The sequence below is a fragment of the Saccostrea echinata genome, unplaced genomic scaffold (assembly GCF_033153115.1).
Source record: "Saccostrea echinata isolate AGI-Se365-2 ecotype Australia unplaced genomic scaffold, CSIRO_AGI_Sech_v1 ptg000030l, whole genome shotgun sequence".
Taxonomy (NCBI): Eukaryota; Metazoa; Mollusca; class Bivalvia; order Ostreida; family Ostreidae; genus Saccostrea; species Saccostrea echinata.
This window is the reverse complement of record NW_026889779.1, coordinates 8,601,329-8,620,722: the sequence shown is the minus strand read 5'-3', so window position 1 is coordinate 8,620,722 and position 19,394 is coordinate 8,601,329. Positions and strand designations below refer to the sequence as shown.

At 33.8% G+C, this 19,394-nt stretch overlaps 1 protein-coding gene across 1 annotated transcript; it reads right to left on the bottom strand.

Moving 5' to 3' along the window:
• Nucleotides 1–9,126: 9,126 nt before the first annotated feature.
• On the bottom strand, nt 9,127–19,032 carry LOC133196171 (cartilage matrix protein-like). The gene is made up of 9 exons (XM_061332101.1): nt 19,026–19,032; nt 17,436–17,526; nt 15,396–15,508; nt 14,978–15,154; nt 14,759–14,849; nt 14,537–14,658; nt 12,208–12,363; nt 10,587–11,621; nt 9,127–9,341 (listed from the first exon to the last, which is right to left on the bottom strand). The coding sequence occupies exons 1-9, from the start codon at nt 19,030–19,032 to the stop codon at nt 9,127–9,129; spliced, it is 2,007 nt and encodes a 668-aa protein (XP_061188085.1).
• Nucleotides 19,033–19,394: the final 362 nt, after the last annotated feature.

The window sequence follows — 19,394 nt, the reverse complement described above, 5'->3', positions numbered from 1 at the left end:
AGTCTTCCTTTAGTTCATTTAGTACTACTTCGAGAATAGCCTAAAAGTCAGCATTCAAGCTGTTTATCTGTTTATAGAAACCTGATGACGTTTTTTTTAACCATAGAAGAAAATTATGTAATGGAACAAAAAGTTCTTGGTGAATATTTCAAACTGTGCCAAAAAGAGATAATTTTGCTGATCCCTGAAAGTTAATTAAAAAACAGCGATGGTCAAAAAGAGTGGAAAGAGGTAAAAACAAAACACACTTCATCAATAGCTTTATTTAATATACAAATATCGTTGATCTTAAAAGTACAGCCGTATGTTATTGATTTGTCTGTGATCTTGACATGCTGTTGATGCATAATTTATCAACTGGATTTCAACCGTATACAGAATGTGCAATTTGGTGAAATTTTTATGTCCACCCTTTTAAAGATATCGAGTTCCCTTGTTTTATACTGTTTTTTATCACTAGAAACGTATGAATCCAAGTAACAATTTTCAAAATCAACGATGAAACAATGAATTTAAGATTTGTAAGCTATTTCGCGGACGTTGGTCCAAAATCACCTTATATTTACATCCACTGAATATTTTCTCCTTTACCATTACAGTTTATCAGTTGATGAACAACACTAGGCATATCACCTGTACAGATTTATTGATCAGTGGCTGTTCCACCAATGAAGCGTACTATGACGTACATATCAATAATACAATAATTAATCTTTTTAATCCTACTTTAAATGATTATTTATACAGATATAAATATGAACAATAAAATGTCTTTCTTTGGTTGTTAGTACGGGAATTAACCAGTTAACGTCGCAGCTATTGCAGAAAAAATTTACATAATCCGCTTACGCGGGTATGTATTTTTCCTGCAACAGCTGCGACATTAATTCCCGTACTAACAACCAAAGAAAGCATTTTATTGTTTAAATGAGAAAACAATCGAATACAGTATATAGCATCTTCATAAAAAGAGTGAACTAACACGAGTTTAATACAGTATATAGCATCTTCATAAAAGGAGTGAACTAGCAAGAGTTTAATTGAAAGGTTAAAACAAATCTAAGATTTGATTGCCATCTAAGATAGGCGAAAATGAAAAAAGAAACACTACACTTTATACCTAACTCAACATTGTGGTACAGTTATGTTATCAAATATATTACTCTTACTTTTATTCGAGAAACAAAGAACCTCATTGAGTAGACTTCGTTATGGCCCTATCTTAAAAGATACATCAAATTCTAACTGTTACAACTGTAAAGTGGGGTAAAACGATATGGAAAATAATATAGTGGCAGCATCCTTATTTATTCTATTGGTCATAAAACGAGACCCGATTGTAAAATAAAAAAAAACGATATGGAAAATAATATATTGGCAGACATGCTTATTTATTCTATTGGCATAAAACGAGGCCCGATTGTTATCCAAATTCATGCTTGGCGGCACTTTCCTATCCGTTATTTCTAGACATGGACTAAATGGTCATTATTGGCTTAGAGTAATGTTCTTGTTAGCTAATGTTCTCTGTAAAGAACACTTTAGGTAATCCTCGTGAAATGCTAAATGTATTGAAACTGAATCAGAATTTAAGGTACATTAGGTTTAAAGCAAGGGAAAGAAATGGTAAAATGATCAAGTGATAATTCCATACACTTCGTGTAACTGTGACTCAGCTTCTGACGTCAGAGTCAAGGTCACACGCACCTTAAGCTCACCTGGATTAAAAGTTGTCTAGCTTTTTTTTCATCAAGGACGTGTCTCTTTATTTAATTATTTTCATTTATTTTTTATTACGAGAAAGATCGTGTGCCCTGTCGGTGATCAACATGGGAAAGCATTTATAAGGTCATTGATAAGGGGAGAACGACCCTCAGCTCTTTATAATGATGAACATTTTCTGTAACGATAACAATTTGCTTTCATAAAATGGAGATAGAAGTAAAACTTAGGCAAAAGTAAACCATACGGAACAAAGTGACACATCGATTTTGAAAGTTTTCTGAAGGAAATACAATGATTTACTGATTTTAGATTTTTCTCTTTTTTGAGCAGAAAGTTTTTGTTCGTCGGAATATAAATGTACAAGAGTATTTTCAACATTTGCAAGAATAAATCAATATGTATTTAAATTTGATGTATTCAATTGTAAAGAAAATTAATAATAAAAGTTTGGTAATTATATGATATTCACAATCGGTGATTACTATATACAGGAAATTTTCGACCCTGTTTTATTTTCGCCCTTTCACCCGTCTTGCATGTGGGCGAATTTTAAAAGGAGCGAATTCAAGAAAACAGCTTTAACTCTCAGGCTCCAGCAAAAATGTGTTTGGGCAAATTTAAAAGGCAAAGCAAATTTTTTAGCAATTGTAAAATGGCGAAAATAACCCTGACGTCGTGAACAGCATTGAGGCTGATATAGCGCCATTCAATACTAAACGTTGACGTTCAAGTGTTGGAATATACATTATATCTTTCATATTGCGAATATGATATGCGTCCCCAAAAAAATAGTATAATACGCATATTTGTGTCGTAGTAACAAAACCGACTAGACATCAAAATCACTCTATCATTCTCTCCTAATACTTGCTCATAACATTTTAAAGAAACATTTGCACATTTCATTTATCACTTAAGTTTTACCAAAAGAACTTGTTATATAGTAAAAATTCTTTACCAAGCATTTCATCTTTCCTTGTTACTTGTCAAAATAATGGCATATCACGGAATGCTACCATTTTTACCAACAATCGGAATCGGCCAGTACTAAAAATTTATAAATGAATTTTGTACGACATCATCAAAGGACGTTATATAGAAGCTTGGTGCAAATTGCCAGAAAAATCCATGTAGCCAAAATCAAAAAATGACTAAAAAGTTCTAGCGCCCGTCTTTTAATGTCACAAGTTACGCAATCAGGCGCGTAGCCAGAATAGAAGTGAAGTGTACGCAGAGAACGGCAGGGGTGAGGGTGGGGGTGGGTGGGCTAGGTTCTAACTTTCACAAATCAAAATTTTTGTTAATACTTTACCAAATTACCATGGTTTTACTATGTTTCAACAAAAAGTATGTGGAGGATGGTGGGTGACAATCACCCTTTCGATGAACAATTCAATTCAATTCAATTCAATTAGTTTATTTACCAATTAAGGGCCCTAACCCTGAACATTTTCAATGGTATAAGGTTAGGTTTTGAAATATGGGGGGGGGGGGGGTGGTAGGCCACCCCCTGGCCTCCCTAAACTACGTGTCTGCTGTAGAGGGCTCCCGAGTTTTACCAAATATTTCATTCAATTTCTTGCAAAATAAGAATTATACCATTTAGCTTTTGTAAAGAAAATAAAAGACATAGTAATATTATTTATTTTAACGCAAATCTAAAATTTCCATGGAAACTTGTAGTTTATGTTTAATGTTTAAACGATATATTGGTATCATATACTCTTTTTTCAACGTTCAAAAACGGATATACTAAATGTCAATTAATAAACAAAAAATATTGTATTTTAAATTATATACTACGTGTAGTAGATCATAGCATTCAGCGATGTGTTTGATTTCAAAATCTTTTGAAACAATATCAATGTATTAAAGAACAATTAAAAAAATAATGAATAGTTTATTGGGATTTGGCAATGATTTGATAAATGATTTCAAATCTTATTATACAGTCATGATAATATAAATTCAAATCGAAACAGTGTTACACAAAATAATTCGAAACACTTGTTAAATGGTTATGAGATTTTTTCTTTGAACCTCTCTCTCCCCTAGTCGTTTGTTTGTTTGTTTGTTTGTTTTTTTTGTTTGTTTTTTTTTTAAATGATGTGTACGCACTTGTGTATTTGCGTATAGGCAGCTACGCGCCTGGCAATTAACCCCAATACTCTGCGCGACGTCCCCTGTATACAGTATATATAAATAGTTAATACCCTACTCTGATTCAAATGTGTTTGATCGCTGCACTAATTTCCAGATATGGGGGGATCTTCATGGTTAGACTTTCATTATGAAACATTACCTTCTTACATGTTCCGCGAATGTGCTTCGGGTGAAAAATGATAGGGGGTGTAAAGGTTTGTATTAGTATTTCATCGAATTTTCATAGAAGTGAATTAGAATGAAATCTATTACTAAATTACAGGTATTAATTTGGTTTGATCATTAAAGTTAAAGCAGATTAAAATACATGTATTTATCAAGGTTTTAAAATGCACAAGTTATTTGCCCCTGTACGCTGACTTACACTTTTCTTTACAGAATTCATTCTACTGATGGCTTTATGCACACATTTAGAAGGAACTTTCTGGAAAAATACCTTTCATTTATTTGCAAGATTTACTTAACTATCGTTGGTTTCGATGTAAACCATCATTATTTTCGAATAAGCTCCTAGTTAGCCATTTTCTATCACAGGTCTTTCAAAGTGATACCTATGTTTAAATCATTTGTATGTCCAAAGTTGTGAAATAAAAAAGAGGCCCAAGGGTCTTAACGGTCACTTGAGTTTAATACAACACTGTAAAGGATCCACAGAAGAATATTAAATAATGCAAAAATAAACTGATAGATGATCGAAGCTATGTTGCCCAAAAGCAAGAGAAATCAGATGATCAGGGATCAACAAACTAATTAGTCTAGTACTCAGTAATACATTTTTAAGTAGATCTATTTACTTGCCTGTACTTACCCCCCCCCCCCCATTTGTCACTATCATCATTCTGACTAAACAAAACAAAAGCGCTTCAGCACTATTAGAATACCAGTTGCACTCCTTCTCACATTAATCTCTCCTGTTCTCTCAAATTTGGAAGAGGCACATTTGCTTATCATATCTATGCAGTTAGTTTGATTGTTTGCTAAATACCCAGGAGCAGGAAGAAGATGTTAAAAGAATTTATAAAAGCCTTTGATTCCATTTTCTGGTCTTTGGTATACAAGGTTTTACACTTTTTTGGATTTGATAAAAATATAATTACATGGATAAAAATTTTAAACACAAACTTTAAAGCTTCTATGCTTCAAAGCGGTTTTCTCTCTGAGCAATTTCTTGTCCAGCGTGGATGTCGTCAGGTAGACCCTGTTTCTCCGTACATTTTTCTTCTCTGTGCAGAAATTCTTGCTATTCTTATCAAACAAAACCATGATATAAAAGGTATTGTGGTAAATGATAAGGAACACAAATTATCTCAATCTGCTGATGATACTTCTCTTGCCCTTGATGGTTCTGCAGGTTCCTTGTATGCTGCTCTTGATACATTAGAATTATATGCGAAATGTTCAGGTTTGAAAAATAAATAGTACAAAAACTAAAATCATCTGGATAGGCTCCAAAGAATTCTTTGCTGAAGTCTTCCACCATTCAAGATGGAAGTTAGATTGGGGGGGGGGGGGGGTGCAACAACCTTCTCTTTGTTAGGAATAAATTTTTCTGTTGACCTTGAAAAAATTGATTTAATTTAATTAATTGACTTCAGTGATTCAGCAGTGGAATCGACGTATTTTAACTTCCATCGGTCGGGTAACAGTAGCAAAAACTTTAATTGTACCAAAATTAAACCATTTATTTATTTCATTACCAAATCCTAGTGAGGAAACCTTAGCTTCTTTAACACAACAGTTGCTCAGATTCGTATGGGGGTCTAAGTGTGATAAGATTAAACGAGTACTTGTTACTCAACACCAGACACTGGGGGGGGGGGCTTAATATGGTAAATCTTAACAATTTCATACTTTCTCTAAAATGTTCATGGATTCAAAGGGTTATTAAAGGAAGTCACTCATGGTTGAGCATTTTTGAAGTAGTATATGGACAAAATGTGGCAGATAAGTTATTGAATATGGGTGATGATTATGTATTAAAAATGTTGAAATGTACAAAAAACAACTTTTGGAAAAATGTTTTAGAGTATTGGTTATTTGTAATAAATGATTGTTTTGGTAAGGCTAATCTTACACACTCTGAAGTTTTATCAGCCCCAGTTCAACTCTTGTATCAAGGTAAATAAAAATAGTTTTTTTTTTTTATAAAGAGTGGTATAAAAAAAGTGTGGAATTTATTGATGATTTTTTAGACGTCAATGGATCAATTTTGTCAAGAGATAGTTTTATGGAAAAATACAAAATTCATTATGTTTGTTTTATGCAATATAAGAGTATTGTTAGTGCTATTTCGAAGTTTTTGAATGAGACGAAATTCTCCGAAAATTTTATGAAGTTACAGCGCTCTTATTTACCATTGTTATACAAAAAATTGATATTGACTGATAAATGTTCAAAACATATTTATGAAAGTATTAACACAAAAAATGTAAAGCCCACTGCTTTTTCAAAATGGAATTCAGAAATGCTTTTGAGGGGCTTTCAAGAAATGGAACTGAAAGATATTTTTAAAGTGTGCTTTAAGGTATCTTCAAACTCTTCTGTCCGATGGTTACAGTTTAGAATTTTGCATAGAATATCACCTGTAAATCATTACCTTAAAAAAATTAAAAGAAAAGAAAATGATATTTGTACTTTCTGTAGCAATGAATGGGAAACTATTCTGCGTGTATTTTTTATGTGTAAAGATGTATTACATATATGGAATGACCTCAGTCTATATATTTAAAATTATACATCAAAACGGGTAGGTTTTAATGTTCAAAATGTAATTTTTGGACAGTTGCCTCTTTCAAATTCAAACTAAGTTATTAATTTTATAATTTTATATGCTAAACAGTCTATTTTTCAGTGTTTAAAAAATATTAAAATGCCAAATTTAAATGGACTGGTAGCCTATTTAAAAGTGTACTATAATGTGGAAAAATACATATCTGTTAAAAATTCAACTGCTGATGAATTTGAGTCTGTATGGACACAATGGAAACTTATGTTGGAAACTTAATTGCTAAGAAAAAAGATGAATATTAAGAGACAAAGGCTGCATACAATTTGTTTTTTTTTTAACATAGCTTGTAAATATGGCTAAAATATTAAATATTGTTTATGTAAGTATGAGTGAAGAGTGGAAGTGGGTGTGTGTGTGTTAAAAATTTCTGTGCAATTTATTTATAATGTATTAACTGTATCAAGTACACAGAAATAAAGCATTAAAAAAGTGCTTCAGCACTATTAGAATACCAGTTGCACTTCTTCTCACACTGGTCTCTCCTGTTCTCTCAAATTTGCTTATCATATGCAATTAGTTTGATTGTTTGCTAAATACTCAGGAGCAGGAAGAAGATGTTAAAAGAATTTATAAAGTTTTACTATATTATCATTAGAGCCCCACCCTAACTCCAGAAACCCTGACCCTGGGACCACAAATTTCACAATTTTGGAAGAGGCAACCTTGCTCATCATAATCAGACACCTGGTTTATCTTCTCAATATACAGACGGAGAGAAGACGACTTTGTATTTATGCATTTTCACATATATGATCATTAGAACCCCACCCTAACTCCAGAACCCCTAACCCTGGTGCCACAAATTTCATAGTTTTAGAAGAGGTATCCTTGCTTATCATTACTAGGCACTTAGTTTATTTTCTAAATATAGAGGGAGAAAGAACACGAGTGTAAAAGAATTTATGCATTTTCACTGTATGAGAGCCCCAACCAAAATGCCAAAACCCCTCACTCTGGTGGCACAAATTTTACAAATTTTCAAGAGGTACCAATACTTATCATAATCATGCACCTAGTTAATTTTCTAAATATACAGGGGAAAAGAAGATTTTTAAAGAATTTATGTATTTTCACTATATGCTCATTAGAGTACCGCCCTAACCCAAGAACTCCTGACCATGGGGCCATGAATTTCACAATTTTGGTAGATGACTTAATGCTTATTACAATCATGCCAAAAGTTTTACTGTTTGATGTCTAGGAATAATGAAGAAAAAATTCAAAAATAGCGCTGATTTTGATGGCCCGGGGGGGGGGGGGGGGGGGGCATGGACAATGAATTTCACAATTTTTGTCTCCCTTCACCAATTGATGCTATATGCCAAAATTGGTTGAAATTGGGTCTGCGGTTCGAGAGAAGAAGCTGAAAATGTTCAAAAGTTTACGACTGACGCACGACGACGGACAAAACAGATAGCAATAGGTCACCTAGGTGTCCTAAAGATTTAAAATATATGGTAACTATACAAGATTTAAAATCTGAAATTTTACGTCATTAGGTAATTGATATAATGACCAATTTCAATTTGGGTATTGTTTTCCTTCAGGAATTTTTCTGCAACATAATCTACGCTTTAACATATTGTCATATCTTGTAAGTATACATCGTGTATCCAGCAGGTCTTTAACATTCAGCTTGGAAATCTAATTTCCAGACTTCATTTGTGACAGTCTAGAATGTAACACGATGCCAAGAGTAACCAATTAAAATCACCCACAAGCTATTATGAGGGTGGGGAAACGGAGCAGTAATGCGATCAATTTCATTTAATCATTTGGAGTCTCTTACGAACTTATATAGGGTCGCATCCCACCTTCTCAAAATCTCTCTCACTACGAGATTGACCATTGTGAATTTATATAAGGTCGCACCCCGTCTTCTCAAAATCCGACAAATTTGTTTACCATATGCCTCGCAGTGGTACAAAATAGGATTTTTGAAAGAACTAAGTATACGAGAATACAAAAAAATCTCCCTGACCTACTGGATTTTGAGGTACCTCCAGTCTCTAGGAAGAATTTCAGTTAGGAGTGGAAGGAAGGGGGGGGGGGGGCGAACAGAGATTTCCTGGCATTAAAAAAAGTCGTTATCAGACATTATTATTGAGGGGACACAAACGCAAATAACTTTTTTTCTTTTATATAGATAATTGGGGAGCGGGGCGCCCCTCCCGTTCCTACGGGGTCATGTATGATGACCAGTACTGACAGGCTTCATGGTGCAAGATATACTAAAACTCCGACTGATTTAAACTTTTCAATACCCAATTTTATATAATTCTGAAACATGTACATTGTACTATATATGGATGTATTCAAAATTTTATTCATATTAAAAAATCTACTGAGATTATTACAAATATTACAATCATATATGAAGATTAACATTAAGTCAAAGAAAGACAACTCGTCTCTATTAATACCGACCATTATAATGCATATGTATACAATTAGTTGTTGTATACAGAAGGTAAGTGTTTACGATCATTCTTCTCCAGATCTCCGTGGAGCTTCCTTCGCTTTGCCGCTCTCTTCTTTGCCCGCTGCCTAGCTATGCACAAACAAATCAGAAGGCAGCAGGAAATCAGGGACAGGAAGACAAAAACTGTGCATACAGAAATAATGGCGATCGTGTCCCGAGTCAGCACGAAATCCCCGAAGAGATCTGAAAGTCATACAGAACACATTCTTTTCATAAAGTATTAAATTTCACAAACTGTCCGACTGGAGAATGCTATGAGGCGCCGTTTTGGTATTTACTGCCAAAAAGTGATATCACCTATTCGAATAGGTGATATCACCTATTCGAATAAATGATATCACCTATTCAGCTTCTGAATAGGTGATATCACCTATTCGAATACGTGATATCACCTATTCGAATAAGTGATATCACCTATTCGAATAAGTGATATCACCTATTCGAATAGGTGATGTCACCTATTCAATTTGAATGAGTGATATAACTTATTCGAATAGGTGATATCACCTATTCGTATCGGTGATATCACCTATTCGTATAGGTGATATCAAGTATTTGAATAAGGTGATATCAATTTTTGGCAGTAAGTACCAAAACGGAGCCTCATAGAATGCACATTGGATATTTTAAAAATCCGCCCAACCTAAGTTTTTATTGTTACAGTACAGGACTCGAGCAAGAAAATAAGACATTCGACCAAATTATGGAATAGACTTATGATGAACATATACCCTCTAGCCAGTAAATCACAAGTGGCATGGAGAAAATTCTGTTAATTATGGATAATATTCTGTCTACGAAGCCCGTGCTCTTTTAGTCTTAACAAATCAACATTCTGAGCCCCTGGTGTGAATGTCAAAGAACTGAGCATTCCGTCAATTTCTCTGTCTATTTGAAATCCCCATGTGTATTTTACATTCTGTACTGTCACAGACTTCACTAAATCAACAAAATTAATATATGGAACCTAATTCCTAGATATTTTTATATCTTTTACAAGATGATTAATTTTTGTTAATAGATATAAGAGTTCAAAGAAAATGGAAATCAACAAGGAAACATACATCCTTATCTTTGTACCAAGTTCAATTTTAATCCGCAAAGACCATACAAAGAATAGCAAGGTTAAGAAATGTACAGATTATAGGACAGACAGCTCGACAATGGACATAAAATATTGAATTTTGAACCAAATGCGTTATTTTCCTTATCTCTTTTTAGAATTGATTTGCGATCCGCTCCCTATCCAACCGATGGGATTTTTCTGTTATTTATGTCAGAAAATGAAGTAATGGACATCATACAAAATTTTCACAAAAATCCGTAATCTAATGTATACTCCAGAGTTAAGAATTTAGTCAGTATTTTATGACTTTGGTATGATTTTAGAGGAAATTTCCACAATAAAGATGTATCGGTGGAATTTACCTGTTGCAGATCCTTTGGTTGATTGTTTAGGGCAAGAGGTTCGTTGTGTCGATTTCAGCGTTGTCGTTGAGATGACAGAGGGATCATCCGGCATTGTTCCGGTTGGCGTGAGGTAGACAGAGGAAGTGAATCCATCCGTGATTTCTTCCTTTGTAGTACTATTTCCTGTAGTGGACGTCTGATTGGTCGAAAGGCTGGATGACGCTCTTGTAGTCGACATCTGATTGGACGAGGTAGTTGAAGACGCACCAATAGTTGACATTTGATTGGACGAGGTTATTGATGATGCGCTATACTCCGAGGAAGTAGCTTCGCTAGTTGCTGGGGTTGATGAGAGCGATTCCGTTGTGGATGGTTCTTGATTCGCAGTGACTCCCGAGTAACTCGGAGAAGTATTTGATTCGAGAAGAGGTGGTGCAAAAATTGGAAGAATTTCTGTAGTCTGAAAGAAGTGCTGTGACAAGGAACTGATTATTTTACAAATGATATTTTCTAAGGAGTTCTTTATTGGGTCAAGGTCCGTAAACGAGGTAGCCCGGAATACGTATTCTTCTCGAGAAGAGATAAAAAATAGCTCCGGCGAGTCTACGCCCGATCCTACGCCTACAGGAATAACGATAATTCCAGCATTCTTCACTTCTAGTGCCATTGCTCTAGTCGACAAAGGGTGATTGGAGACTCCGTCAGTGAACACTAGAAGGACGCGTGTTGTATCGGACCGCGCCCCATGTTCCTCCGTAAAGCTGTGCCTCAGAGTGTAATTGAGTCCCTTATCAGTATATGTCCATCCCCCTTTGTAAGAAACATTGTCAGTTGCGTTTATAAGAGCCTCCTTTGTGGCATATTGATTCAGATCAAAGTGGTTAGAGACACTTGTTTCGTAAGTGACCAAACCAACTTGAATAAATTCCGGTCCAATGTTGAAGTCAGATATGAGATCACCTATGAAGGAGGTCAGGAAAGCAAAGTTTGTCTCTCCGACACTTCCGGAGGAGTCCAGTAGGAAAACAATGTCTGCTTTACTTTCGGAACAATCTGAAATATAATATTTAATACTTAAGAACGAAATGGCACTAATTTGGTTGCTTATACATGCTTAATATGATAGCCTACGTGTAACTTCTACTGGTATGACAGCAAAGAGAAAGCGAGATAAATAGAAGCGAAACGATTTTGTTCTCTGTGAGTCTGAAGTTGTTCTAGCTTCTATCTGTATTCCTATCAGTTCAGTATTGTATCATACTGTTGCTTTCTCATATTTTTCTATGATGATTATCTTTTTATTCAGTCTTACTTCCTTTGCAAATACTCCTCCGGGTTATAGACAAAAGACGCAATCAGGACAAGAGACAGAGCAATATGATGAAATGCCAAATTGGTCTAATAGTTTTGTTGTTACTTGCTTCAAATTTGAACCCTTTGCATAATATATTCTAGGTGAATATTATACGGTCTCGGATCACCATCGACAGGTAACCTTTCTAATTCGAGATATTTTTGAGCAAAATTTAAGTATTTTTTCATTTAAAAAAATTACACTTATATTTGCAAATTATTATTATTAGCATTGGAAGTTTTATTTAAAAAAAAGAAGATGTATTTAAGATTATGAAAAGAATACCTTTTGAGATAGCCTCTGTAGATCTGTAGCGTAAGAGGAAGCCGTGTCTGTTTTCGGAGTCGTCACTGCTGAAGGACACTGTAAAACTACTTCCCCGAACATTTCCAAAGCTAAAATTGTTCTCCGTACAAAGGGAGTTTATATTCAGCGTTGACCCTGTTAGGAGGGAAAAAAAAATTAAAGGTATTGAATATATGAAGAATTTGATTTCAGTACTATTTTAGGGATGCATAAATTTATTCAATGGTCACTGACATTCGAGGTACATTTTATACTAAATTAAATTTGCTCTTTTGTCAATACATTCTGTAAGAAAATAGTTTCAATCTTTGGTATAAAGTATCCCATCGTGCAGAATATATGTTTTGCAAATAGAATGAAAACTTTTGTGATAAAACGTTGGGTAAATTTCAGAGCTAAACAATGTATTTTTTTGCGATCTGGTTTGAAAAAAGTGAAGTTCCAAATTCTCAGTATGTATTTTTTTGATAAAGAAATTATTACAGATATTGTAAGTTAACTAAAAATGATGAGGAATGTTATTTTCTACAAATTCAGAGGTGTCAAATGTTATTTGTTCCGGTCTTGTAGAGTAGGCTTTCCCTCAAAAATCTTTCCCCTCAGAAAACTGGCTCTAGAGTAGGATCCCCCCCCCCCCCGAAAATATGCTCAAGAGTAGGATTTCCTCCACGGATAAATGACTCTAAAGTAGGATTTTCCCTACAGAAATCCCATACCAGATTCAATTTTCCGGGGGGAAATCCTACTCTGTGATAGTTATAGAGTGCAATTTCCCCCAGAGTGAACTTTCCCTCCATAAAATATAATGCTTGTACTTATGTATGAGGGGGGAGGAGGCAACATATTGTTACAAGGGTTCCTTCTTCAAAATGTCGACCAATTCCATTGAAACATGCTTAGTATGAAAAATAAAAATTAAAATTTTAAATCTCATTTTTCTCAGTAACCGTCCAACTAATTTTTTTTTTTTGGAAGCATTAAAATCTTATTCTTTTCGCCTGGTCAAACTGGTTTCTGGAAAAAAAATTGGTAGTATGTAATCGGTTGGACAAATTTTAGCTGTATTCATAGAAACAGAAAAGGACTTTATTTTAAATGATTTTTTTTCTCCAATTGTATTTCAAACTACATGTATATGTTCTGTAAATACATGTTAAGTGTCTCTCCAAATTCTGGTGTTTAACTATTGCCATAAGCATGGAACTAAAAATGGGTCAAAAAATTTATTTTGCAAAACTTTTACAGAGTATACTCTCTGCTCTCAAATCGATTATACCGAGGGGACATACTTATGCTTTGGCTTGCAAAAGCAGTGTTTCTTGTATTGTTGAGTTTATAGTTTTGGCGTTGTTTTTTTTTTTCCTTAGAAGAATTTTACTCGATTCAAATACTCACAAAATGACATGTGGAACCCGTCAATAACATAAATTTTAGAATTTTCTCGCACACTCTTTGTAAATGGATTGGTCCGTAGATGAAATACTGGGCCTTTAGAGGACAGACAAATTATTAAATCACAAAAAGGTGCCCTGATAAAATTTTAAAATTCTTCAGCAAACACGTACTGCTGCTCCAAAAGAGGGTGTAGAGAAATTGAGTCTTACGATTTTTAAGCGACTTATTTAAAATTTCCCATGAGTTACAATTTTGGGTTGAGACTCAATGATTTGAACTATATATTTTAAGATTTCATACTAAATTCGACAATTCTTATATTGTAGAAAACAATCGTATTTCCATTAAAAATCAGTTGACTATAAACTTTTTGCCACAATATTGTCGATATAATTTAAGCATTGATAAAAGAGGGGGAATCCTACTCTGAGAAAGAAATAGGGGGACATTTGGCTCTAGTGCAAGATTTTCCCGCAGAGGGAAATCCTACTCTAGAGTACAGATTCCAGGGAGAAATCTGGCTATGAGGGAAATCCTACTCTAGAGTACAGATTCCGGGGAGAAATCTGGCTATGAGGGAAATCCTACTCAAGAGTACAGATTCCGGGAAGAAATCTGGCTATGAGGGAAATCCTACTCTACAACACTGGTACATTTAAAAGTCGCAGTCACAAAGTTGTATCGGAGGTTTTACACTTTTGAAAAGTTTCTTAAGTGTACGAGTAAATCATGAATTTTATTTTCAAAAATCTAAAATTAAATAACCAAATAGGTAGAGTTGTTAAAACATTTGTAAAACGACCTGTTTTTATTACCACTGTGCACATTTTTTATGCTTGTCATGTTTTAAAGTAATGGTATTCAATTAAGAGGGGAATCTTATTTATTTTAAGTTACCCCAACGTGGACTTACCTTCCTGAAATTTTATAGAATCAAATGAACACAACATATCATTTTCAATGTCAATGAACACTATCAAAACGTTGACGTCATATCCAACTGGTGCCCGGATTTCCCATTCACATTCAGCATTCCTGTGTAAAATTGTAAAGATGTTTTTTTTTTTTGAAAGTTATAAAATATTATATTCATTAGTGATATGAATCAATGAATTTAGACTTATTAGAATCTTACGGTGGATAACGATAAGGGAAATTTGGAGATGAAATATACTGTGATGTGTCGTCCGACATTAATACCTGCTTTCCCTGACAACCGTTGCCAGCTGAAACCAACAAAGTTAAACTTATTTCATATGTTATTATTTTGATTCATTTTTTTTTTTTTCAATTTGACAGCTTTTGATATTTAAGTGAAAATGCTTGAATTTTAACTTTGTATATATGTACATACACAAGTCTATAGCAGAGAGATACTGCAGGCGAAATCCTTGTTTGGACATAGTCATGACATTCGAAGATCTCGAAACAAACACAACAACCAACACAGAGGAGTTCTCAAAGCTCATTGGTCCAAAGGATTTAGCTTTGCCGCAAAAATCTCCGTTGTTTAAAACTTGTGTTTCATTGTCTAGAAACCAAGAAAATTGCTTTATGTATGAATACTGATTTTTTTTTCTGTGTATAAGTAAAGTACAGGTACATGTATACCTCAAGAATTTTCGTTTAAAGTACTGGGGAATTAATCTGTTTACTGTGTGTAAGTAAAATACATGTATATGTACATCTCAAGAATATTTTTATTGGCTCGGTGATCTGAACATATTTAACAAGAGGACGAACTTTAACAAAAAGATTGACTTGTGACATACCTAAAAAGATTTTGACATAGTCTCCTAAGAAACATGGAATATGGCTGATAGTCAGGCTGAAAACGAGGTTAGTTCCTGGCGCTGCCTTTATCTGCCATCGACAGGTTAAATCCCTGGAAAAAGAAAAATATGATAAGTAGCCCCTAAAATGCTTCAGTATTTTTTTTTTCATTGTCAACAAGTATCATTTATATCATCAAATAAAAAAAGGAAAACAAAAAGAAAAACTTTGGGATGAACACAAAACAAATATGAGCTAACAATTATAAAAGTGATTCAAAGAATTTTTGACTTAGTTACACTTTAAGATATAGGGTGTAAATTATGAAACCAATTAAAAGATTTATATAAGAAGATTTATGGCACCTTTAAAAATTATATACAATAATTAAAACCTAGATATATGGCCGACTGTAAGATATTTGTGAGATACGTACTTGATGAATAGTAAGGAAATTGTCATTGTGAATAAACTAAAATTTTAGATTGGTGATAACCGGTGTGGTAGAGTAGGATTTCCCCCATGGCCATCTTTCCATCCGGAATCTTTACTCTAGAGTAGGATTTTCCCCCGCGGGGAAATCTCACACTAGAGCCAAATTTCCCCTCTCTTTCTAGAGTAGGATTTCCCCTCTTTTATCAGACTGTATTAAATCATATCGACAATATTGAGGCAAAAAGTTTCTATGAAACTCAAAGTCAACTGATTTTTTAATGGAAAATATAAGTGTTTTCGACTCAAGAATTGTCGAATTTAGCATGAAATCTTAAAATATATAGTTGAAATCATTGAGTCTCAATTCAAAACTCATTTTAACTCATGGGAAATTGTAAAATTAGTCACTCAAAAAATTGTAAAACTCAAAAACTCTCTCGGCGCAGCGGTACGTGTTTGCTCACTTATTTTAAAATTAATACAGGGCAGCTTTTGTGATTTGATAATTTGTTTGCCCTCTACAGGCCCAGTATTTCCTCCATGGATCCATCCTTTTTACAAAGGGTTTGTGAGAAAATTCTAAATTTTATGTTATTGATATACATTTCATTTTGCGAGTATTTGAATCGAGTGATTCTTCAAAGGGAAGAAAACCAAAAAACAAAACAATATAAGAAACACTGCTTTTTGTTAGCCGAAAGATAAGCATGTTCCCTCGACCCCATCGATGTAATAGAAGAAATACTCTCTAAAAGTTGCAAAATTTCATTTTTTTTAAAGAAATAAATGACCCATTATAGTTCCATGGCAATATTTAAACACCAGAATTTTGGAGAGACACTTACACATCAATATTATGTACATGTATAATTATGTAGTTTGAAATACAATTGTAGAAAAAATCCATTCAAAATAAAATTCCTTTTTGTTTCTATGGATACATTTAAAATTTTTCCAACCGATTACATTGTACCAAAACCAGATAGACCAAATGAAAAGAATAAGATTTTAATGGTTCAAAAAATTTGTGGACGGGTTAATTACTGAGAAAAATAAAATTTCAATTCTCATTTTTCTTACTTTGCTTGTTGCAATGGACAATGGAACTGGTCGCCATTTTGAAGGACACTTGTTACAATGTACCCCTTCCCCCCTCATATATAAGTACAGCCATAGTATTTCATAGGGGGAAAATTGGCTATGGGGGAAATCGCACTCTATATTAACTATTATACAGAGTAGGATCCCAACCCGAAAATTGAATTTGGTGTGGGATTTTTGAATAGATAGGGGAAATCCTACTCTAGAGTCATTTTTCCGTGGGGGAAATCCTACTCTACAGCCTATTTTCCGGGGCCAGGTTTTCGGGGGAAAGATTTAAGAGGGGAAAGCCTACTCTACAAGACCGGAACAAGATCTAATATATTAATGATAGAAAAGACATTTCAATAACCGCAGTTGTCATCTTGAAAATCCATCCTTAAAATCTGAAATGTTGAAAAGCAAAAGAAGAAATCTAATTTATATAATTATATTGGGGAAAAAATCACTTCTTTCTTCGGTAAAGAGCCATGCATTTCCCCACGAATTATCGTGAAACTCACCCCGAGTAGAGCCTGTCGTCGTCATATCCAGGGGAAGTGACGTATTGAGGTTCAATTTCTGCTGTCACTTTTAGGGTCTCATTACACTGGCCTAATTTTATATGGATAAACGAAAGAAAAATATGTGTATTGTTATACTCAATATGGTAGTTTTGGCAATATGAGGTATGAATTTAATATTACATGTATCTGAAGGAATATCGATCCCCGTCAGGTAATTAAAATTAGGATAAAAAAATGAATGCTCAAAGCCTTACTCCTTAATTACACAAAGGATGCTTTGAAAATATTTAAGGAAAATCTAAATATTAAGAATTTTTACGAGGGGGATTGACAAAACTGCAACATATAAAGGTATCATATGATACACGTACTTAGTTGCCAATTTCTCCAGGAAAATAAAAAATTCGTGAACACAAATCACTGTTGTTTACTTGCATTGGGAATATACATAAAAATAATATTTCAAGTATTTATCTTATATAATATTAAGATTACTTTAATTTATTTCAAATTATGCTATTTCATATTATTGATTTCCGTTTAATCCATTTTACATCGAAGGACAGATCACTCTAACTTCATAAAACTACCAAGAAATAAGAACTATGAGCTGAGTTTCCTTAAACCTGAATGGTTACTGGAAGAAATTTTAAAATCTGTAAAAATTAGCATCTGTTTAAATTATGGATATTATTGCAGAAATATTACATATATGTGTAATTCTAACAAATGAAAATAATTAAATGTAATATGCGGAATTATACAACAATTTTTTATTCAATATGCCCCTTTTCTTCAATACAGTCAAACAAAAATTCCATTTTTTTTAAATCAAAGTTAAAAAGATGGTTTAACTTACTGTTAACTAGGCCCAGTAAAACACCACTGAAATAAAACATACAAAAGGAATGCTGCAACATTTTAAAAGAAACACTTCACACAACACTATAGTGCAATCTTGCGAAGTCCAGCGATAGTCTGGTACGCTAAAAGGTAGGGTGGGTCTTGACCGACGGAATGTCCATCAGTGTGCAGAAACCTGATACCATTGCCGAAGCAGGAAAAGGTCGGTGATTGCTCTAGAGTATATTTTATACACGGGGTTAATGTCGCGTAAGAAGAAAAAACAGTCGATTTCTATGTTAATTAACTCAGAATGACCAGAGAAATACCCGCATTTAAGTTGTATACACATGTAGGAAAAAATACGACCTGTCGTAAGTTAAAACTAAATGGGTGAAAAAAAAAATGTGGCGATAACCGTATAGCTTTTCATTGAGAAAGGCATTCGAATAATTAAAAAAAATCAATGTCGTGGTTAAAATCAATTTATTCATTTTTTTTAATGTACATACATTTTTTGTTTAGTACAATTTTATATAATTTAGGAAAATATTTTGCATAATTATAGTTTTCACAAATTTCATACATCAAAACGTTTATATACGGTTATAAGTTGCTCATGAGCGGAAAAATCATCAAAGATACGTTTCCTGTTCATATTTTGCATCATAAATTGTCAAAACATACTAAAACCTTTAGCTATAGATAGCCAAACATTGATTGCAGATTTGCAACATTGGTTACCATCCATACTATAGGGGTATTGCCCCTCAGTCTACTAAGGTCCAACATAATACATCTTATAGGCATATAATGTGTAGAGGGTGGTGCTCGAAGAGCAGTTCTGCATCTGAATAAAAAAGTAACCGGAGAATAGAGAACATATTTTCGTGATGACGTCATACGTTATAGAGACACAAGCAAGGTAATTTTTCAAACACAGCAATGTGCAGGGGGTTAGCGTCTCAGCGGAAGTGACGAATAAAGGAGACTGCACTGGTTCCTTTCCAGAAATAATTGGTGTGAAAGTCCCGTAGTGTTTTTCATCCCGAATATTACTAACTGTAACAAAAATAGAAACAAAATACTTAAAGCAACATTTGACATCAATAT

Bases quoted from the DNA above. Each gene is read 5' to 3' on its own strand.
- LOC133196171 (XM_061332101.1), bottom strand. The intron at 15,155-15,395 runs GTATGTCACAAG...CTTGGTTTCTAG, and splicing joins CTATGTCAAAATCTTTTTAG to ACAATGAAACACAAGTTTTA. The intron at 11,622-12,207 runs GTATTCTTTTCA...ATTATATTTCAG, and splicing joins TACAGAGGCTATCTCAAAAG to ATTGTTCCGAAAGTAAAGCA.